The following is a 19,197-nucleotide window of genomic DNA, read 5'->3' as shown; positions in this document are numbered from 1 at the left end:
TGAAACCAATACCAACAAATAAAAAAGGAACCAATACGTTGACGTCTCAACTAATGGAAGAGCCAGTCTCCTCGTCCAGACAACAATTTGCCAGATTTATAACTTGTAAGCTTAAGAGTTGGTCAATCCAGCTAGAAAGAAAGTGGCTTCTTAAGTCTTCTGGATAGGCTCAAAATATGTTCTACTTTTTTTAGTCACACATTCTATCAAACATGGCTAAGCTTGCACACCATGACTGTTGGTAAGTAGAAAAAAAATGCATCATCATCTCAACTTTGCAGCTCAAGTATTCTTGCTCTATGCCAAACTTCAGTTAGGGAGTCAATGTCAATGCTCTTGGTAGACTCATGACTAGTCCATTTTTCCACAGCACTAATCAACTCTGGATGCAACTTACCATGTTGTCAACTGGACTTTGAAAGAAAAAGCTATCTGCCTTCATGTGTTTACCATATGTAGCCTCAAATTCCCTAGACTTAGCAGCAGCTTTTTGAAGGATAGAAATAGGAAGTCCTGAAGAAAATAATCGTAAGAACTGGAATTTGGCTAATGAATTAAATGAGTAATGCACAAGTTCATCTCAGAGTTTATTTTTCGCAAGCTTGTTTGATTCTCATAAAATGTATACCCTAAACCCATAAATTATTTGTAAATGATATTAGCTGAGGGCAAAGGTACTTCAGATATAGATAATATACACGTTGACAAAACCAGAGCTGACAGCAAGGTGCCTCAGGTCTAGATCATATTTCACAACCAAATGATTGCATTTTGACTACTTCTCTACTTCATTCACGACAAATTATTTATAAATGACATTAGCTGAGAGCAAAAGTGCTTCAGACATAGATATCTACATGTCAAAGAAAACCACAGTAGACAGCAAGATGCCTCAGATGTAGATCATATTTCACAACCAAATTATTTGACTACTGTTTGTTCCAACTTGTGTTACGGAAACTAATAAGGAAGCAGTGAAAGGTAAAGATCCTTACCAGCTAACCGTGCAATGTTGACACCATAGCTTTTAGGGCATGCACCAGGAGTCAGCCTGTAAAGAAATGTAACTTCTTCCACACCTCCGTCTCCATTTCCAACTTGGCATGCCATATGGCAGAGTGAAACCTATTGGAAAAAAAAAAAAACAAGAGGCAGCAAATTAAACACAGGTGCAATTACAAAAATAAGGCTAACAATAAAAAAACTAAAGGAAAAACCTCGTACCATTTATGGCAATTGCATACTTGATTAGAAACATTCATGATTGGATCACCAACCATGTCAAAATAATAAATCAACCACCAAAGAAAGAGAAACATACCTCAGGATTGCTCTGATAATCTACAGCTAGTCGATGATAATGGGTAGAAAACATTCCTCGACACTGGACCTTGTAGACAAAATGTTCAAGAACAGATTCCCTGCCAGTTGAAAAGGAAACTAATCACAAACACTGATTTTGTTAAAGGCAAAAGCATGTACAAGTATCTAGCATGACTAGCACTTACGCAATGGCTTGTCCATCTGAAGTCGATGTTCCACGTCCAAGTTCATCCAGTGCCACCAATGAATTACGAGTAGCAGACGACTGCAAAGAATATTGAAATATATGTTTATAACAGTAAAATTCTTAAACCAAAACACCTTCATCGGTCAATTGAAGTTGCTCAAAGTTCTCTAAAAATTTCAGGACTCAGTGTATGATACACTTGTTTCACTCATGAAAGACATCTCATGGAACAAGATATTGGAATACATTGAGAAGACATGCTAGATTCATAACCAATATTAGAACTATTAGAACCAAATGAGGAGAAACTCAGAACAATATATAATAACGTCAATTACTTTGAGCTAGGTTGCTCTAGATATTACTCTCACCAGCATTGTTGCGGTTTCTGAAAGCTCTGTCAGAAATGTACTTTGGCCTACCATGATATGATCTCTGGCACCCATACGAACAAAGATTCGGTCAACAGGAGATAGCTCAAAGCTCTCTGCAGGCACATCTGCTCCTAACTGTCGAAGAAAGAAAGACGGAGATGACCAAACATTACAAGTCATGAAATACAACAAAGTAAGAAATTCAGACCATAACAGAAGACAACTTTTTTTTTTTTGGCCATGATAACAGAAGACTACTTTACCTGGGCTAAAATCGCAGCCAAGCAAACTTGGCGAAGAAGAGTTGACTTTCCACCCATGTTTGGACCAGTGAGAAGGATAAAGCTCGCATGGCCAGAACCTCCAATAGTAATGTCATTGGAGACAAATGTACCTTTCCCTAAAGAATCACTTTTAAGAACCGGATGTCCCAAACTTTTTGCAGAGAAGTGGGGTACCTCATTAGTACATGATGAACTCATGATAACTGGCCGACAAGACGGTCCTTCAAAATAATCACTTGCTATTGCTAGACTGATTAAAACATCCAATTCTACAACATGAGGGTTCAATGTCAGTCATGAACATAAAATAGACACTAAGTAGTTTAGATTCATGGAAGTGTTTTGAGAAATAAGATAAAGGAATTGTTAAGCCCAAAGGTTTGAAATGTAACTAGAGTTAAATTTGGTTGAAGACCCAAACTTGATTCAATCAAACACTGCCACATAATTTGGTGAATAGATTTAGTATCCCTAGCAGTACTCATATCCATATAGAAATTCAGATATATGTCTAATTATGGAGAGTTCTCTTATCCTATATAACATAGACAAACACACTTATTAAAAGAAAAGAAAAAGTGAATGTAAAGCCATGTTCCAATCCACACACGGAGTTTGACCAAAAAAGATTAGAAAGAAATCCAATGCAGAGGAATAAAGAACGCATACCTGCAGTCACAGAGACCAATTGTCTCCATTTAAGATGATGCTCGCAGAATTGTCCAATTAACCTATGCAGAATGCTTTTTAGTGAGGACTCTTTACCAGTTTCAGCTTCCGATAGCCCTGTCAATGATTTCTTAATATTTGGTGTCCAGTATCTGAAGATACCCTGCATGTTTAAGGTTGAAACACAAGGAAGATGTGACCATGAAAGCTACTTGATTCATTATTCCACACCTTTTTCCAATTACCTTTTTTGATGAACATAACTCATAATCTCGAGGAATACTCCCACGCAGACTTTCTGGCACTTCCAACAGGTAAGAATCTTTTCCAACAGTGACATAAGTGATCTGTAACAGACCAACAGAAGACAAACGGGATTTTGTTAACCTTATTTGTAGAAGGGCACCACTAAGAAATCAAAATACCAATGTGTCTTCTGTAGAAATTCTTACCGATTTATTTCCAAGTAATCTTCTCTGTTCTTGGAGGTATTTTGTTAAATGAGATTCTATCTCCTTTACTTTTTCACAGGAAGAGTCATATTCAATATCAACTCCTTCATGAGGTATTATACGACCTGAACTATTGGCTTGTACCCAATCAAAGGCATCCTTAAAATGTTTTAAAATTGAGTTGACATCAGGAAGACCTTGACCTGCAAAACAATGACAATAAGATGCCAAGATTTTTAAAACAATGAAAAGATACATGCACATGCCAAAACCAATTTATAAGATGAAAAAAAAGATCTTTTGAAATGATAGAAATATAAACACAAAAATCAAATAATACCCGGTGTAAGCAAATGATGAAGTTGTCTAGATTCAACATGCTCCAAGATGACTCCAAGAGAACAACATGTCTGAACCATTAGTTCACAACCGTGCAAAGCTGAAATAAACTCCTGAAGCTGTTTTTTAGCAGCATCCTCGTATAAAACAACCTTATTAGCATTCCTCCCGCAAGCTTTACTGCATTCAGTCACATTCAGTTACTGTAAATTATTCTCTGGAGCCATCGGCAAGTTCCCTATAAGCATAAGTTTACTATAGTGATAATAAAATCAACTGGTTATTCCAAGCTTACCTACTAGAGAAGACACGTGCAAGCAACCGCTCCATGTCTGGAAGCCTAGACATTGCTTTTCGAAATTCAAGTGCATAAGGAAGATTAACTCCCTAGAAAGAAGCATACATTAGAACATTTGTATGCCAGATAGGCCCAAGTGCTCAGTGTCCAGTTCAAGTCATCTAGATACTGTATACATTAAAGATTCGGATTTTAAGTGAAAAAGAAGAATTGGAAGTAACAATGCCCACATAATATTTACCTGAAGACTTGCAACAGCATCCTGGCGTTCCTTTATCAACTCTACATGATATAGAGGTCTTGCAAGCCATGTTTTAAGCAATCGCTTCCCAAATCCCGTAACACAGTGGTTCAATTGTGCATATATTGTCCTTCAAGAGAAATAAATTACCTAAGAATTTAGATTCGAATGAGAAAAATTAAAGACATGTTTAAGATAATTTAAAGAAGGTTACCCTGAAGAGTCTCCATTTCTGCTGTTCTCAAAAATCTCAAGGTTCTCCAGGGCAGCTGAGTCAAGAACCATGTATGGTTTTGATACAATATCACCAAAACCAGAACTTGGAAGTAACTCGAATTTTGCAAATCGGAGTAATGTCTCATCCAGAAAAGCCTGCTTTAAATAAAAAAGAACGCCTCCAAGAGCTGAAAGTGCACAGATGCCATTCTCACCTGTTCTCATAAGCTCTGACAACACATCTGGCAGGCAGCCCAAGTCATCTTCTTCCAAATGAGAATCATTGGAATGTAAGTTGGATGTCTTTGGAGAACCAGAAACCAATTGATCAACGGTGCACCTGTAGATACGCCTAATTTCCTGAGCAGTTCTCTCAGCATCCCAGAATTCTAAAAGTGGGACTAACTCATTGACTAGTGGACTTCTTGTATGCCTTAGCAGTACTTTCTCTGTTTCAGGACCAAGTAGTTTTACAGGTTTTATAATTTCCACGGGCCTCAGCTCGGACAAGAGACAAGACAAGGCACTGCACTCTAAATCATCTCCAAACTGTTAAAGGGAAAACAATACTAGTAAAAAACACATCCATGCATAACATTTAGTTCAGTAAAGCAATACTATTAACAAAGACAGACATACATAACATTTGATTCACTAAGGCACTACATAACATAGCATGAAAAAACTTGTTTGTTGTGAAATGGAAATTAGGAGTAACAATGTCACAACTTGCACGCTGATCATATATGTCCTCAAACAGTCAAAATTTAATGGAAATGTAGACAGCCACTGATTCCAGCAGGCACCAGAAAATCACGCTATCCAGACCTTTTACGTTCATAATAGGGCACACAATTTCACCAACTATGCTTAGCAGTTACAATGAACCCCCTCTGCCCTCCCTCTCCCCACTGCTTTGATGAGTGACGAGTCCCACCAAGTTCGTGGAACAACTGTGTGCTTTATGCGTGCATATATGTCTGTACAATTATGAGAACGAAAATTATGAGAAAAGGATGAACAAGATGTTCTACCAGACTCACACCTGCCCAAGAATGACGCGGCTGGTAGCAACATCAACTACACAAACCCCAAAAATCCGCTCTGTATTTTGGTTTGCCACATTCTGAGAGTTTTCAGTCACTGCCATTAGATAAGAAGCATCAGGGTTTGCTGACAGCATCTCTCCCTCAGTTAGAGTTCCTTTTGTAACCACCTGCACATATTTCACGTTTCACAACCTATAGACAAAGGTGAAGTCAGAAGTTCATAGTACCTTTTATGAGTAGCTTCAATATGGATATGAAATTACAAAGTGCAGTGCTAAGAATTAAAATATAGGATATCATATAAATCAGATGACAAACATTCAAGTATATATATTGACAGGTCAAATGAGCATACCTTATCTTTAGAGCCATCCTCTTTGCGACGAAGCTCCATCTGTTCAGGTGTTTCTGTCTGCTCTATAACAAGAACTCGATACCCCTGCTCAGTTAAGGCAGATTAAATTAATCTCCCCCCCGATTAAGAAATATACTTGTAATAGATATTAGATGTTTAACTTCAACGAATTAGAGTGAAAAAAGATATCTTTAGAGAAAATGACAAGAATAAAGCCAACCTTCCTAGCCAGTTTCTCCACATTCATCGAGAAATTCTTCTCTGGGAATCCACAGTGGGGTTGTTCACCCTAATATTAGTCAAAGAAAAATTACTAAACAAAAAACAAATAGGAAACACAATGGATGTAGCCAAATAATGCTGCTAAAAAATATCTGAAAATTTCAAATTCAGACGAGAACAGCTTGTATATTTTATTTTCTTCTTTTGACCTATAAAATGAATTTTATCCAACCATTATACAGTCAAGATAAAATGAGAAAAGAAAGAAAGTGTTAAGTGCTCACACAAAACAGCCAACACCAAGACAGAATTTGAAGATAGATTACCTTCATATATTGCAGACCAAGTTCTTTTGCTCCTATGTGTGCATCCATTTCAAAAAGTTCATAAAATTTGCCCATCTGCTCAATCAAAAATAAAATATCACCTGACTGCAGTAATGACCCTGAAAGTTTGTGTGGCATTATATAACATATATATATATATATATTTTAATCCAAATTATATATATAACATTACTTGGCTACTGTAAAGGATGAACATACCTTGAAAAAGAGAACTTTGTCCATGTGCTTTGACTTAAACTCCCACCATTGTCTCTGAATATTAACACATGACTAGATTAATAGTGTTCATGATGGTAAAGTGCCTCCAAACCCAATAGGCCACTTATCTATCTAAAAGCAATTACCTGGCCACCTGATAAACTCTTTAAGAAATCAGGAGGTAAGTAAAGAGTTCTTGGATCATAATTTGCATCTCCAGGAAATCTTTTTTTGGCATCCCTACGCCCTCTGTTTCCAGACCAAAGCAGTTGAGCAAAACATTTATGAAATTGGGATTCCACATAAACATTTTCTAAATGCCTCCCAAACAAGAGCAATAAATTCACATCTGCGCATACTAATGTAGTAAAAGTTCTCCTTTCATCAATAGTCATAGGCAAAACAGAGATACAGTGACTGACTAATGTTGTCAGCATAGAATTATATATTTTTTGAATAGAAACGAAATTTATTGAAAGCAACGAAAAGGAACACACAAGTGGATAAGGCATCCACAAGCCAAACGAACAACAAAAACAGACCAAAAAACAAAGACACCAGCCAAACTACACAGAGACTGCTATACCAGAAAGACCCAAAGAAAATAAGATGCAGAAAAACACTTCACATCACAGCAGCAGCCATATACCTCAGTATTGTGGAGTAAGAATAGTCTTTAAAATCTGAAGTGACATAAGCCCATAGGGCATCAGCATAGAATTATATGTGGGCTGTAGCCATACAACAGGTTTAAAATGTAAAACCAACAACTTAAAATGGCAATTACCAGATTGCCATTAGACATAGCAATTACCAGTAGCTTGTTCGCAACTGCCAAATAAAACAGGCACAAAGTGGGGTGGTCCTAGAAACACCATAGCGAATAAGTACAGAAACTTACTCCCCCAGGAAGTGCAACTTCTCAGCTTCACGAACGATAAACCTTGCTGAGGCATCACCAGATACAACAGTATTCATACCATTAGCCACCTTCGTGCCTGCAATTAAGCAGGCTCAAATTCAGTATGGCATAAAACATATACCACAATAAAGACCCTACCTTTTCGGTATCAATAGTTACACCATTGATTGGAAGTAGACATAACCAAATCAAGGTAAGTTAACTTGAGTATCCATTGGCTGGCATGGCAATAAGAAAGTAAATGCAGAAAGACAACAAAGTTTTTCAATAAAATACCATGCAATTCACATATAGCTTGACAACCTATTTTTAAAACTTGTATAAATCTAACCATTAACACTTAATAAGTCATACAGGATAGAATAGCTCTAGTTTGGCTTGCATTTTCTAAAATCAGGTAAATCCACTTCTAAACTGCTGCCATTCTTTAGAAATGCCATTTCTAAAACAGGCATAGAAATACACATACATGGAAAATAATTAGATAAATAAACAGAGGCACGAGAAAGCCCCTTCGAAATGTAATTATTTTTATAAACAAAATCACCATCAGCCCCGCCATGCATTTGAAATTTGAATATGATTTTCTCTGTATGGCACATTTCTTATCTCCAAACAAAATCAACAAATAAAGGGAAACATAGGGCACACACTCAAAATCCCAGTACTTACTCTCAGCATTAGGGGTAGGCTCCATCACATCTTTATCACACTTGGTCTTCTTAGCAGACCCCAAATTCCCTCCACCTTTCACCTTTCGTTTACTCCTCAAGCCTCGCTTTCCTTTGTTCGTGCTTGTTGTGGGCACTTCATCATCTTCCTCATCCTCCAATTCCATAAGCTCCTCTTCCTCCTCAGCAACTAGGTCTTTGTCCCCACTCTTCCCCCAGTCCTCGTCGCTGGAATCATCGTCAGCAACATCATTGCTGCCTTCCTTATCCTCATCCTCATCCTCCATAACCACATGCCCATCCACAACGACCTCGTTGGAAGTCGACAAAGGGCCTCGCCTCAAACGTTTCAAGGTCTTGACGGTTTCCTGGACCCATTCGATCTTCTCCTTTCCCAAATCCAACAACTCTTCTTCAGCATCATCGTACTGAACTAAATGTTTACCATTATCCTTACTGAACAACTTCACATAACCTTCGTACCAGATATTATCCAACGGCCAGTAAACCCTGATCCTCTTGCCGACAACCTCTTGGCCATGGGATTTCTTGGGCTTGGGCTTGGACTGGAGAGGCGAAGGAGTGGTGTGGCTAGGGCTGGGACCGGGGCTAGGGTTAGGGTTTTGAGTTTGTTTGGATTTGGAAGAAATGGGGGATGGGGACGAAGTGGTTTTGGAGAAGAATGAAGTGATTTGGCGCTGTTGGTTGATCAATGGAGAATGGCCGTTGCTCCGACGACGCGACATTGCCTGCTGTGTGTGTGATGATTGTGTTAATTAGTAGCTCTGCCACTCACTGCGAATGCGGGTTAAAGAGAGAGAGGAATTTAAAAGTGATGCACGTGGACTGTGGGCGAAGAGGGTTTCGATTCTCAAGTAAATGAGAGGGATGTTTCATGTAGCGGGAAATAACCGAAAATGGCCGGGAGGGAAGCTGCTGTTTGGCGGGAAACCCTACCCCTCTCTCAGACTCTGTCTCAGTCTCCCTCCATCCATCCATCATTTTTAGTTTAATTTCTTTTCATTTTGTTGGCCTTATTGGGCCGGCCTGCGATAGAATTGGGCCCAACAATGTGCAAGTTACGTTGTCAGTCAGGGGCTACAAGTTTCATCTTTGAATCTTTTGATACTTGATAGATACAACTTGCTTGAAGTTAATTTCTCTCTCTCTCTCTCTAATCTCGATCTACCAGACAGACTACCAGAACCAGAGGCCTCAACTCAAGCGTCCTTTCATGGCTGCCCAATGTCGCACTTTCTAAGAAGATCCACACCCACTCAACACCAGCACCAACACTACTCGCTCTGTTTCCAAAGCCACTTACTTTACTCTCAATCCCACCCAATACTAGTCTCAGATGCCCACCTTTACCGCCGGCTCACCCCCTCGCTACGCTCTGTCTGTCAGGGGCCAAGGTCTGGACGAGAAAAACGACGTCGTGGAGAGCAAAGGTGCGTTCCTAGTGGTAGCACTCTGCCCCTGCCTGGTTTGCTTCATTTTTCTCTCATCGTAATTTCCATCATTCTCATTGTCAAATTCCGTTTCTTTTGCCACACCCCACTTCACTCTTTGCTCTACAAGAAAAATTGCTAACACCCACGCTTTCCCATTTTACAATTCCAAGATTGGTGGTGGTGCCCAATGTTCACTTACTAGGAAATGTGGTTGGTATGGAATATCCTCATAGGATTAGGGGATTTTCTAGTGCCACCGCTGGTGGTTCGGATTCTGATGCTGAAATTGATGGTGAGGACGAGGCTAGGGGTGAATGGGAAGGTAATGAGGGTTTTCATGCTAGTTCTAGTGGGGACCCGGAAGAAGTTGATAGGGTATGCAAGGTGATCGATGAATTGTTTGCCTTAGATCGGAATATGGAGGCGGTTCTTGATGAATGTGGCATTCATTTGTCTCATGATTTGGTTGTGGCCGTGTTGATACGCTTCCAGCATGCTAGAAAGCCCGCCTTTAGATTTTTCTGTTGGGCGGGGCAGAAGCCAGGGTTTGCCCATGATTCGAGGACTTATAATTCGATGATGAGCATTTTAGGAAAGACTAGACAGTTTGAGACCATGGTGTCCCTGCTTGAAGAAATGGGAGCGAAAGAACTTTTGACAATTGAAACATTTGTGATTGCTTTTAAGGCTTTTGCTGCTGCTAAAGAGAGGAAGAAAGCTGTTGGCATTTTTGAGCTGATGAAGTTGTACAAGTGCAAAGTTGATGTCAATACTATTAATTGCTTCCTTGATACTCTTGGAAAGGCAAAAGCTGGGAAAAGAAATGCAATTGCTTTTCGAGAAGTTGAAAGGGAGGTTTACACCAAATTTACAAACTTACACACTACTGCTCAACGGGTGGTGCAGCTCGAAGAATTTAATGGAGGCAGGGAGGGTGTGGAATGAGATGATTGACAAAGGATTTAAGCCTGATATTGTTGTGTATAATACTATGCTTGGAGGGTTGTTGAGGGGTCACAAGAGGTCTGATGCTATCAAGTTGTTTGAGGTCATGAAAGCCAAGGGTCCGTCACCCAACGTTAGAAGCTATAGTATTATAATTCACGATTTCTGCAAGCAAAAGAAGATGAAAGAAGCAGCTGACTCTTTTTATGAAATGCGTGGATCTGGGTGCCAGCCAGATGCTGTGGTTTACACATGCCTAATCACAGGGTTTGGAAATCAAAAGAATATGGAAATGGTTTATGAATTGTTGAAAGAGATGAAGGAAAACGGTTGCACTCCTGATGGGAAGACTTACAATGCCTTGATAAAATTGATGACAAGGCAGCAGAGAATGCCAGATGATGCAGTGAGGATATACAAGAAGATGATTCAAAATGGCGTTGAGCCATCGATACACACTTATAACATGATCATGAAGTCTTATTTTCAGATGAGAAATTATGATATGGGTTGTGCTGTATGGGATGAGATGATTCAGAACGGGTGTTGCCCTGATGATAACTCATACACTGTTCTCATTGGAGGTCTCATTAGTCAGGGAAGATCAGGGGAGGCCTGTAAATATCTAGAGGAAATGATAGAGAGAGGAATGAAACCTCCTCAGCTTGATTTCAAGAAGTTTGCAGCCGACTTCTCCAGAGCTGGGAAACCTGACATTTTTGAGGAGCTTGCTCAAAAGATGAAGTTTGCTGGTAAATTTGAAGTCTCCAATGTCGTTGCAAGGTGGGCTGAGATGGCGAAGAAAGGGGTATAGAGAAGAGATCCTGTTGATAATGGTGGTCAGTGAATGTGAGTTACTTCATGAAGATCCATGATACTTGGCCTCAAAGATGGTATAGGAGGCATCCTGGTTATACTTGTTGGGTTGAAAAGCCAGAGTTTCTATTTTATATTATTATAGTTTGTGCACTTGTATCTTATTTGCCTATTTGGTGTTATAATTTGTTCAGATTTATGTACTTCAGATGTATCACTTGATTTGTATATACTTTTTGAGTTTCAGGTTTATGTACTAATGGCTTTCCCGCAAAGTTTATTGACCGGCCTTGTTCATAAGAATTGCAAAGTGGCACTTAATGATTGTTATTATGGTTGTCTTCATATTCAGCTATATTTTCCTAATGCTTAGTGCGGGGAGACGAGAGATGCATCTTTGTGTCACACACACTGATAAAGCAAATGGAGGCAACAAGCAGAGAGAGAGTATGAATAAAAGTCTTGCATTTGCTACTGCAAGCCATTATGTTCGTGCTGCTCTGGCCGGAATTACCAGTTTGATCTAGATATCTTACGACAAAGTTGCCCCAAGTTCTGAATTAGAAACAAATTTAAGACAAATGGATTCTTGTACAAAGGACCTGTTAGGTAATTGTAAGTAGTCTCAATGATCCATTAACCTCAACTAATGGGTATATGTAACTGTTCATGCATGATGCATATGGTTTTCTTTGACATGTAAATAATGCTAAATATATGTAACTACTTGGTAGGCATATTGAAATCTATTCTTGATACAAGTCAAATTGAAGCGGCCAAAATGCAACTGGAAGAAGAGGAATTTGAGGTGGCCCAGCTTCTGAAGATGTGGTCGATTTGTATCATCCTGTGGGTTTAAGGAAGGCATGGATGTGGCGTTGGGTCCTTATGATGGCTCCGTTATAAAGTTTTCGAGAGTGAAAGGTGACATGGGAAGACTTAAGCAAATATTATGCAACTTAATAAGCAATGCTGTCAAATTTACTCCGGAAGGACATGTAGCAGTCCATGCTTGGGTGGAAAACCCCAGTTTTAAGAACTCCATAGTTGCTTCTGACAGGAACATTGGTGTTATGAGACAATTGCTGTGCTTTTTTAACAAGAACATCAAAGCAAAAGCTGACAGGGAAACAATGAATGTGGTCCAAAACGATTCAAATTATTTGGAATTTGTATTTTAGGTGGATGATACAGGGAAGGGAATTCCTAAGGAAAAGCAAATATCAGTATTTGAAAACTATGTCCAGGTCAAAGAAACAGCTCTTGGAGAAGGAGGTACTAGCTTAGGACTTGGTTTTGTTGTAAGCAATCAACATCAATTTTATATACTTTTCTTTTTACTTGGAAACATGCATTTTCATGTTTGTGTTTGTGTGTTTATTACTTGGCTAAACAGACTGATTTTTGGAATATTCATGCCTGCTCACATGTTTGATGTACATCTCCTTGTAAATTTTGCACTATAGGTACGTTTGATGCATGGAGAAATACGAATTGTGGACAAGGAGATTGGGGAACGAGGTACATGTTTCAGGTTTAATGTTCTCCTAGCGGTATCTACTGCATCTGAGATTGTCTTTAAAGATAACACAAAATAAGAGGACGTTGAAATCAGATTTGGCCCAAGTACTTATGATGACAGGTCATATCTACACTTGGGGAAGCAGCCACTCAAACTCCTAGTACTTCTGGGCTAAGCATTCACGCAGCCCCATTGAACATTCGAATCCCAAGTCCAAGAATTGAGGGATCAGTTGTCGTACTGTTGATTAAGAATAAGGAGCGCAGGAGAATTTCACAAAAGTTCTTGGAGAACCTTGAGATAAAAGTATTGGTGGCAGAACATTGAGAGCAACTTCCTCATACTCTACAGAAAATAAGACATAAGGGGTACCATTCTCGTCATCATAGTTCTTCAGGAATATCCGAGTTGGGTTTGCAAGATTGCTTGACACGCAATCCCAAGAACAGAGCAAAGGAAGTGCCTTTGATCAGCGCCATAGATGGAACCGACAACAACAACATATTGTCTCTCCTTAAAGAAGACTAATCTTCGTGGCACATCAGTCTTTGCATTATTAGTAATTGATGCTACAGCTGGACCATTCAAAATGAGCCTTACTCGGAATAGGTAGTAATTGCAATCGGTGCAGGGTTGTTTGGTTAGCAAATCATAGCATTAACTTCAACGAGTCAATTCAAAAGTTGACCGGGGCTTTTTATCAAGATGATGTTGTCAAACACAAGGCACAACACGGTAGCCGTCTATATGAAGCGGTAAGGCTTCTTCCAGAGTTTAGGGTGCATTACCAAAGAGAAAGGCCGCCTGTCAGCGATGAACACGGTAGCCGTCTAGATCATCAGGACATGATTAGTTTCGTAAGAGTACCGACGATGAATATGAAATATCGCAAGATCATAATTATATTGTTGGTTTGGGTAATATGACACCTTGCCGCAAACCAACCTCATGATTAATATTTGTCTCATGTTGGCTCCACATCAAGAAACTCGCCAATAATAGCACTTAATCACCACCCCTCAGTTCCAATTCCAGTTCTAGTTCCACATGATGGAGATCAAACGCAAGATCATCAACTGGTATTCAGAGCAGACCCCTGAGCGGGAAGAAATTTTTGGTTGCTGAAGATAGTGAAGTGAACCGCAAGCTAGATATGGTTAATCTATAACAGCTAGGTGCAACTGTGGAGCTTTGTGAAAATGGAAGACAAGCTCTTGATCTTGTTCGCAATGCTCTTGTTAATTAAGGAAAACATGATGCAATTATATACTAATGGACTGTGAGGTAACTAGCTACTATAGTAACCATACATATATGTATGATTCATTTCCGTACTCCTCACCTACCAGATCCGCACCTAATATATTAGTGTCATTTGGAAATGCTTTATTCACTCTTCAATTCATTGATCCGTTGAATCAATCCTACTGCTTTCGAGTTGAAATTAAAGACTGCGAATTTTGGTTTCCCTAAAACAGATGCCAGAAATGGATGGGTTTGAAGCAACAATGCAAATAAGGAAAGAGAAAGAAACTTCCAATGTTCGCATTCCCATCATTCCATTAACTGGTCATGCACCAGGCGAGGAAAGAAAAAAGAGGATTGAGGCTCGCATGATGACCATTTAAGCAAACCGTTCCAAAGGGAACATTTGCTTGAAATAATGTGATGCATTGATAGTAGAAATAAATTTAAAGCGAAATGTTAAAGGCAGAGGGATGACATTTTCATATTACATTTCTAAGAGCATTCACAATCATGCTTTATATTTTTTAGTTAAAATTTAGCTAAAAACACTAGAAAGCTATTTTAGGAGGTCTCTATAAAATTTCAACTCCAACCATACTCCCTAATTTAAAGGGTCATAAATGTTTTTAATATTTTTAAGTCAATTTTTGAATAAAGTGTAGACACAAAAGCAATAATTAAAAATAGCTGGCATTAAATAAATGCTTAAAATAATATTAAATATAGAAGCATTTAATTATAGGGAGTCACTAGGAGTCCTTTCTTTATAGAGATCTCTCTATTTTAGGAGCTTCTAAAAATCTCTATTTTATAAGCTGAATAAGGAGCATGATTGGAGGTGGATTTTTCAAATTCCTCCTTAAATTTTAGCTAAGGATGTGATTTAGGAAGTCTATTGTGGATGTTCCAATATAGTTACGCGGCCCACCAACAATATAAGTGAGCTTCCTCTCTATTAGAGATGTGATACAAATAATCTTATTTATATGTCCTATAATATAGTTGTGGTTGTGGGTGAAACATGAATTAAGGTTTATTAACCAACTAGTTTTTTTTTTATAAATTTTTAAATTTTAATACAAGCGAAATTTTGGGGGGAGGGGAGGGAATCGAACCTAGGATATCAAATATAGAGGTAGATGTTCTTAACCACTTGAGCTACATAGCCCTTTTTTTTTTTCTTTTTTAAAACAAACTTAATTATTGTTCGGATGCTCAGTCTCATTTTACCCCCTGCAATTGAAATTTTCTCACTTAACCTCAGAATGTCTAAAAATTGATGAAATTTTCTCACTTTATAAGAAATTAAGCCTTTTTTTTTTTTTTTTTTTAAGGACATTTTCTATTGAGGGAGACGATAATATACTTAACTCACACACACTACACGGATACTAGAACTCGAACTCATAACCATGCCTGAGGGAGCAATTACTCAAAACCACTACAAAAAAGCCTCTTGACCACCTAAGAAGAAAAAAAAGTTAATTATATTTTTGGTCACTAGGGTTTGCTCAAAATCAAATATGATCACCGTGATTTCAATTTTCCTCGATTTCGTCACCATAATTGCATCAATTAACAAATAAAAGTCCTAAGCCTCAATTCCCTCAATTCCCTCAATTTGTTTAATTTAAAAAAATATTTAATATTAAGTTAAAAATAATTAATTTCAATATAAAATTTAATATTTTTAAAAAAAATCTATCCCCATGTTCCCTTTATTCCGCCATCAGCCTCATTTCCCCACCTACCCAATAGTACATAGGGTTAGTTTGGGATTGTTGTCACTTTAAAAAAAAGTTGCAATTGCTGTACTTTGAAAATAATTAATTGTAAAATAAAGCAGTTTCATGTTTGATAAATAATATTTTTAAAGTGTTGTTAATACAAATAGTAGTGTTAAAATCGTTTGACAAATTTTAATATAAAACTATTATAAATGTGAATAATGACTAAAATATACATGATGTTGAAAGTATCATGCGCTAATCATGCGGTGGTGGTGAAAGAGATGAAGGTGAAGGTGATGGTGAAAGAGGTGGTGGGAGTGGTGATGAAGGTGGAGCTGGTAAGGATAGCGATTGTGGAGGTGGTGGAGGTTGAGGAGGAAGAGGTGGTGGTGGTGGTCGATGCCAGTGTCAGCATGGTGGTGGTGGTGGTGGAAATCATGAAAATTAAAATTATGGTGACCAAATTTGATTTTGAGCCAAACTCCATTGGCAAAAAATGTAATTAATATAAGAAAAAAAATAGTAAGGAGAAGTATTTACGGTATTTTACGAATAGGGTATATTATGTATAATACACATTTTGAAGTTATCAAATTTTAGTGGAATTGGGTTATATCACAGTGGTTTTAAAAAGTCATCAAATTTTATTTTACTTTTTCTTGAAAAACCCAAGGAAATTTGTAGCAGTCAGTGGTGGACACCACGGTTTATGAGCAGGCCCGACCCTGAGGTAAGGCGACAAGGGCTACTGCCCTGGGCCCCAAAATATTTATTTATTTTATTGTTCTTTTAAAAGTTGCTTGTAAAATAGTTTCTTAATATGAGATACGGTAGTATACTAGTATATATAAAGGACTAGAGTATATATAAGAAGTTAATAACATCAAGATTTCTGAAGTTCCATGTTGCATTAATGGTTTGTCTTTGATTTTATTCAAACCAAATCTATGTTCAAGTCCTACTAGTGTTAAGAAATATGACTTTATTTTTTATGATACTTGATGAGTTGATGTTCTGATTATAAATGTATCAAATAGACTATCTTTGGAAAAAAACCGACTATAAATGTCTTTGGAAGGACTAATTTGTGGTTTATATAATTAACATATATTGTTCAACCCCTCTTTCTTCCTTTGGTGCATTTTACTACTTAAAATGTCATATTTTTCTTCCAATATCTTTCAAATTTTTTTCTTGTGTTCAATCATTGCTTTATATATAAAAAATTTAAACATTTCCACAAGTAAAATGAGTTTTTTTTTAAGGCTTAATTTTTGTTACTAGTTGTAAAAGATCTACATTTTACATACACACGTATAAATGAAAACAAATATTTTTATTTGTAAGTAATCTTGCATTTATAGGGCCTTCTTTTTGACTTTTGAGCCACCAAAAAGTTTACGAGCCTCCAGTGAGTGCAAAGTTGTATCCCTATCGTACACCAACACCAACTACGGTACTGTCCTCTGTAGTTTACAAATTAGGGATTGCTTTTCAGAGAGAGGAACGTCAGGGCTTTTCAGCGAGAAGCATACATACCTTTGAAAAGCTTCAGGCTTGAGGTCGCCGTTGAGGTTGAAAGAAGGACCAAGTCTCGGGTAAGTAAATTTCTGTTCTGAAATTACAAATCAGTTAAAACAAGTTTGGAATTTGAAATTCCAAGTCTGCATTGGAATACAAACCCAATAACTGTGGATTCAGCGTTGGACGACCAATGTCAATTTTCGAATACATGTCGAATAGCGATCAATTTTTGTGAAACTTTCTTGTTATATCTTCACGTAGGGTCTTTCGCTTCCGGATTATAGGGCAAGAATTGGAATGTCATGTACTTTTCATCAGTTTGGATGGTATGTTCTTATCAGTTTACAAAATTGCTGGGAAAGGAAAACGGTCTAGTCTGTAAATTTGGAGGTGTGGGGAAAATTAGGAGTTGAAGGACACTGAAAAACCCTAAACCCTGAAAAAAAGGGCATTTTGATATATTGTCAGTCCTCTAGTTCTTTTTGGGTCACCGCCTCAATAACAGCAACAACAAAAAAATTCGACTGTGATTCTTATAAACCTGCCTAGGATGAGACTGGATTTGATAACTCACTGGAAGGTATGTTGAAGAAAGAAATAGAGGCCAACTTCCGAATTTTGTCAAAGTTGAATGTAATAGATGGACTAGTCATGAAGGAAACTTACCCCTCCCAATCCCTAACCTTATGACTTATCTTCAAATCTTAATGCTTAAATTGGGCATTTACCCCAAACAATCATTAATCAATATGTTTATATCATCTTTCACCAACACGCACTTGTAATTGTACATAGCAGAATCATTAGATTGTTGCAATTTGAAATTATCCTCTTATTGCTGTCTTCAGTCATGTAGTGCACATAGTTCTGTTGAGATACCTCTAACTGTAATTAATTAAGAGTAGAGGTACTAGCAAAAAGAGCAAAAACAATTGAGTACAGTTGAAGGTGTGAGTTATTATGGAAGTCATCTTATTGTTGAAGCATAGTACCTACCATAAGTGAACCATTTGTTTGTCATCTGGTTTCTAAGAATGTCATCAAGATTTTCAGAACCTTTTTTTTTGTCTTGGATATCTTTCTGGACACAACCAGCATCTTCATTGAAGTAAATAACCATCTGTCAAGCAAATTTGGATACAAAACCACAGAGAAATTACTATTCAGTCAATGCTTTCTACTGTAATACTGTGTGTCACTGGTTAAAAGATAGTTGTTTCCTTGTTGGATTGATTCGTGCTGCAGTATCTGATGGAGGCTCAAATTCAAGAATCAGTTCCTTGTAGGCCTCAGGTCAAGGTGAAATTCCAGCTTGGTTCAGAAACATATTCTGTCAATCGAAATACGGGCATTCTTTCCGAGCAAGTGGTTTCCGTTAAAGAAGAAAGCATGAACATATTGAAGGACTTCATCACCAGACATAATGTTCCTAATGACATCACTGATGAACTTGTTGAAAACTCCTCGGAAGATGATGGTGAAATCCCCGAGAAGCCTCCTGTCAAGTTGAAGAAGACTAAATTTACTTGATTGCCTTTCTGTGCCCAGGTTTAAACCCCTAAACTGTTTGTGGAGTGCTCCTTTTGATGTCTTAGATCAACTTTTTGAACTACATCTGGAATTACCCAGCGTTAGCTACTTTTGCAATATGAAGTGAAGTGCTTATGTTTTCAAGTTTGACATTAACTACTTTTTGAACTATCAGCTTTTGAAATTCAGTCCGTCCAATTGAATTATTAATTATCAAGATTAATCCTGGACTCCAGCTAGGTTTTAGTAGGCATTTTCGTATCCCTTGTACTCTTGACTTC

The 19,197-nt window shown here is 37.9% G+C and overlaps 2 protein-coding genes and 2 pseudogenes across 3 annotated transcripts; 3 read left to right on the top strand and 1 right to left on the bottom strand.

Annotated features, from left to right (window-relative positions):
• Window positions 1–19: 19 nt before the first annotated feature.
• On the bottom strand, window positions 20–9,136 carry MSH6 (MUTS homolog 6). The gene is given in 23 exon segments (XM_008236976.3): window positions 20–382; window positions 385–513; window positions 996–1,125; window positions 1,322–1,421; window positions 1,509–1,588; window positions 1,882–2,019; window positions 2,148–2,437; window positions 2,838–3,000; window positions 3,083–3,184; window positions 3,290–3,492; window positions 3,630–3,808; window positions 3,924–4,015; window positions 4,168–4,297; window positions 4,382–4,932; window positions 5,429–5,599; window positions 5,601–5,624; window positions 5,788–5,871; window positions 6,008–6,076; window positions 6,336–6,410; window positions 6,555–6,608; window positions 6,701–6,803; window positions 7,456–7,552; window positions 8,149–9,136. Coding segments are annotated over 23 exon segments (3,822 nt in total). The 5' UTR covers window positions 8,894–9,136; the 3' UTR covers window positions 20–269.
• A 681-nt stretch (window positions 9,137–9,817) lies between these two features.
• Window positions 9,818–11,637, top strand: LOC103334052 (uncharacterized; annotated as a pseudogene).
• Window positions 11,638–11,682: 45 nt separating this feature from the next.
• On the top strand, window positions 11,683–14,306 carry LOC103334051 (histidine kinase CKI1-like; annotated as a pseudogene). Its single transcript, XR_016128110.1, has 6 exons — window positions 11,683–11,971; window positions 12,097–12,663; window positions 12,829–12,957; window positions 13,005–13,408; window positions 13,516–13,804; window positions 13,939–14,306. The product of XR_016128110.1 is annotated as a histidine kinase CKI1-like (transcript).
• Window positions 14,307–17,261: 2,955 nt separating this feature from the next.
• On the top strand, window positions 17,262–19,060 carry LOC103334053 (uncharacterized). The gene is made up of 2 exons (XM_008236979.3): window positions 17,262–17,460; window positions 18,632–19,060. The coding sequence occupies exon 2, from the start codon at window positions 18,638–18,640 to the stop codon at window positions 18,914–18,916; it is 279 nt and encodes a 92-aa protein (XP_008235201.1). The 5' UTR covers window positions 17,262–17,460; window positions 18,632–18,637; the 3' UTR covers window positions 18,917–19,060.
• The last annotated feature ends 137 nt before the right edge of the window (window positions 19,061–19,197 follow it).

The sequence above is a fragment of the Prunus mume genome, linkage group LG6 (assembly GCF_029339155.1).
Source record: "Prunus mume cultivar Tortuosa linkage group LG6, ASM2933915v1, whole genome shotgun sequence".
Taxonomy (NCBI): Eukaryota; Viridiplantae; Streptophyta; class Magnoliopsida; order Rosales; family Rosaceae; genus Prunus; species Prunus mume.
This window is presented reverse-complemented; position numbering and strand designations above follow the sequence as displayed.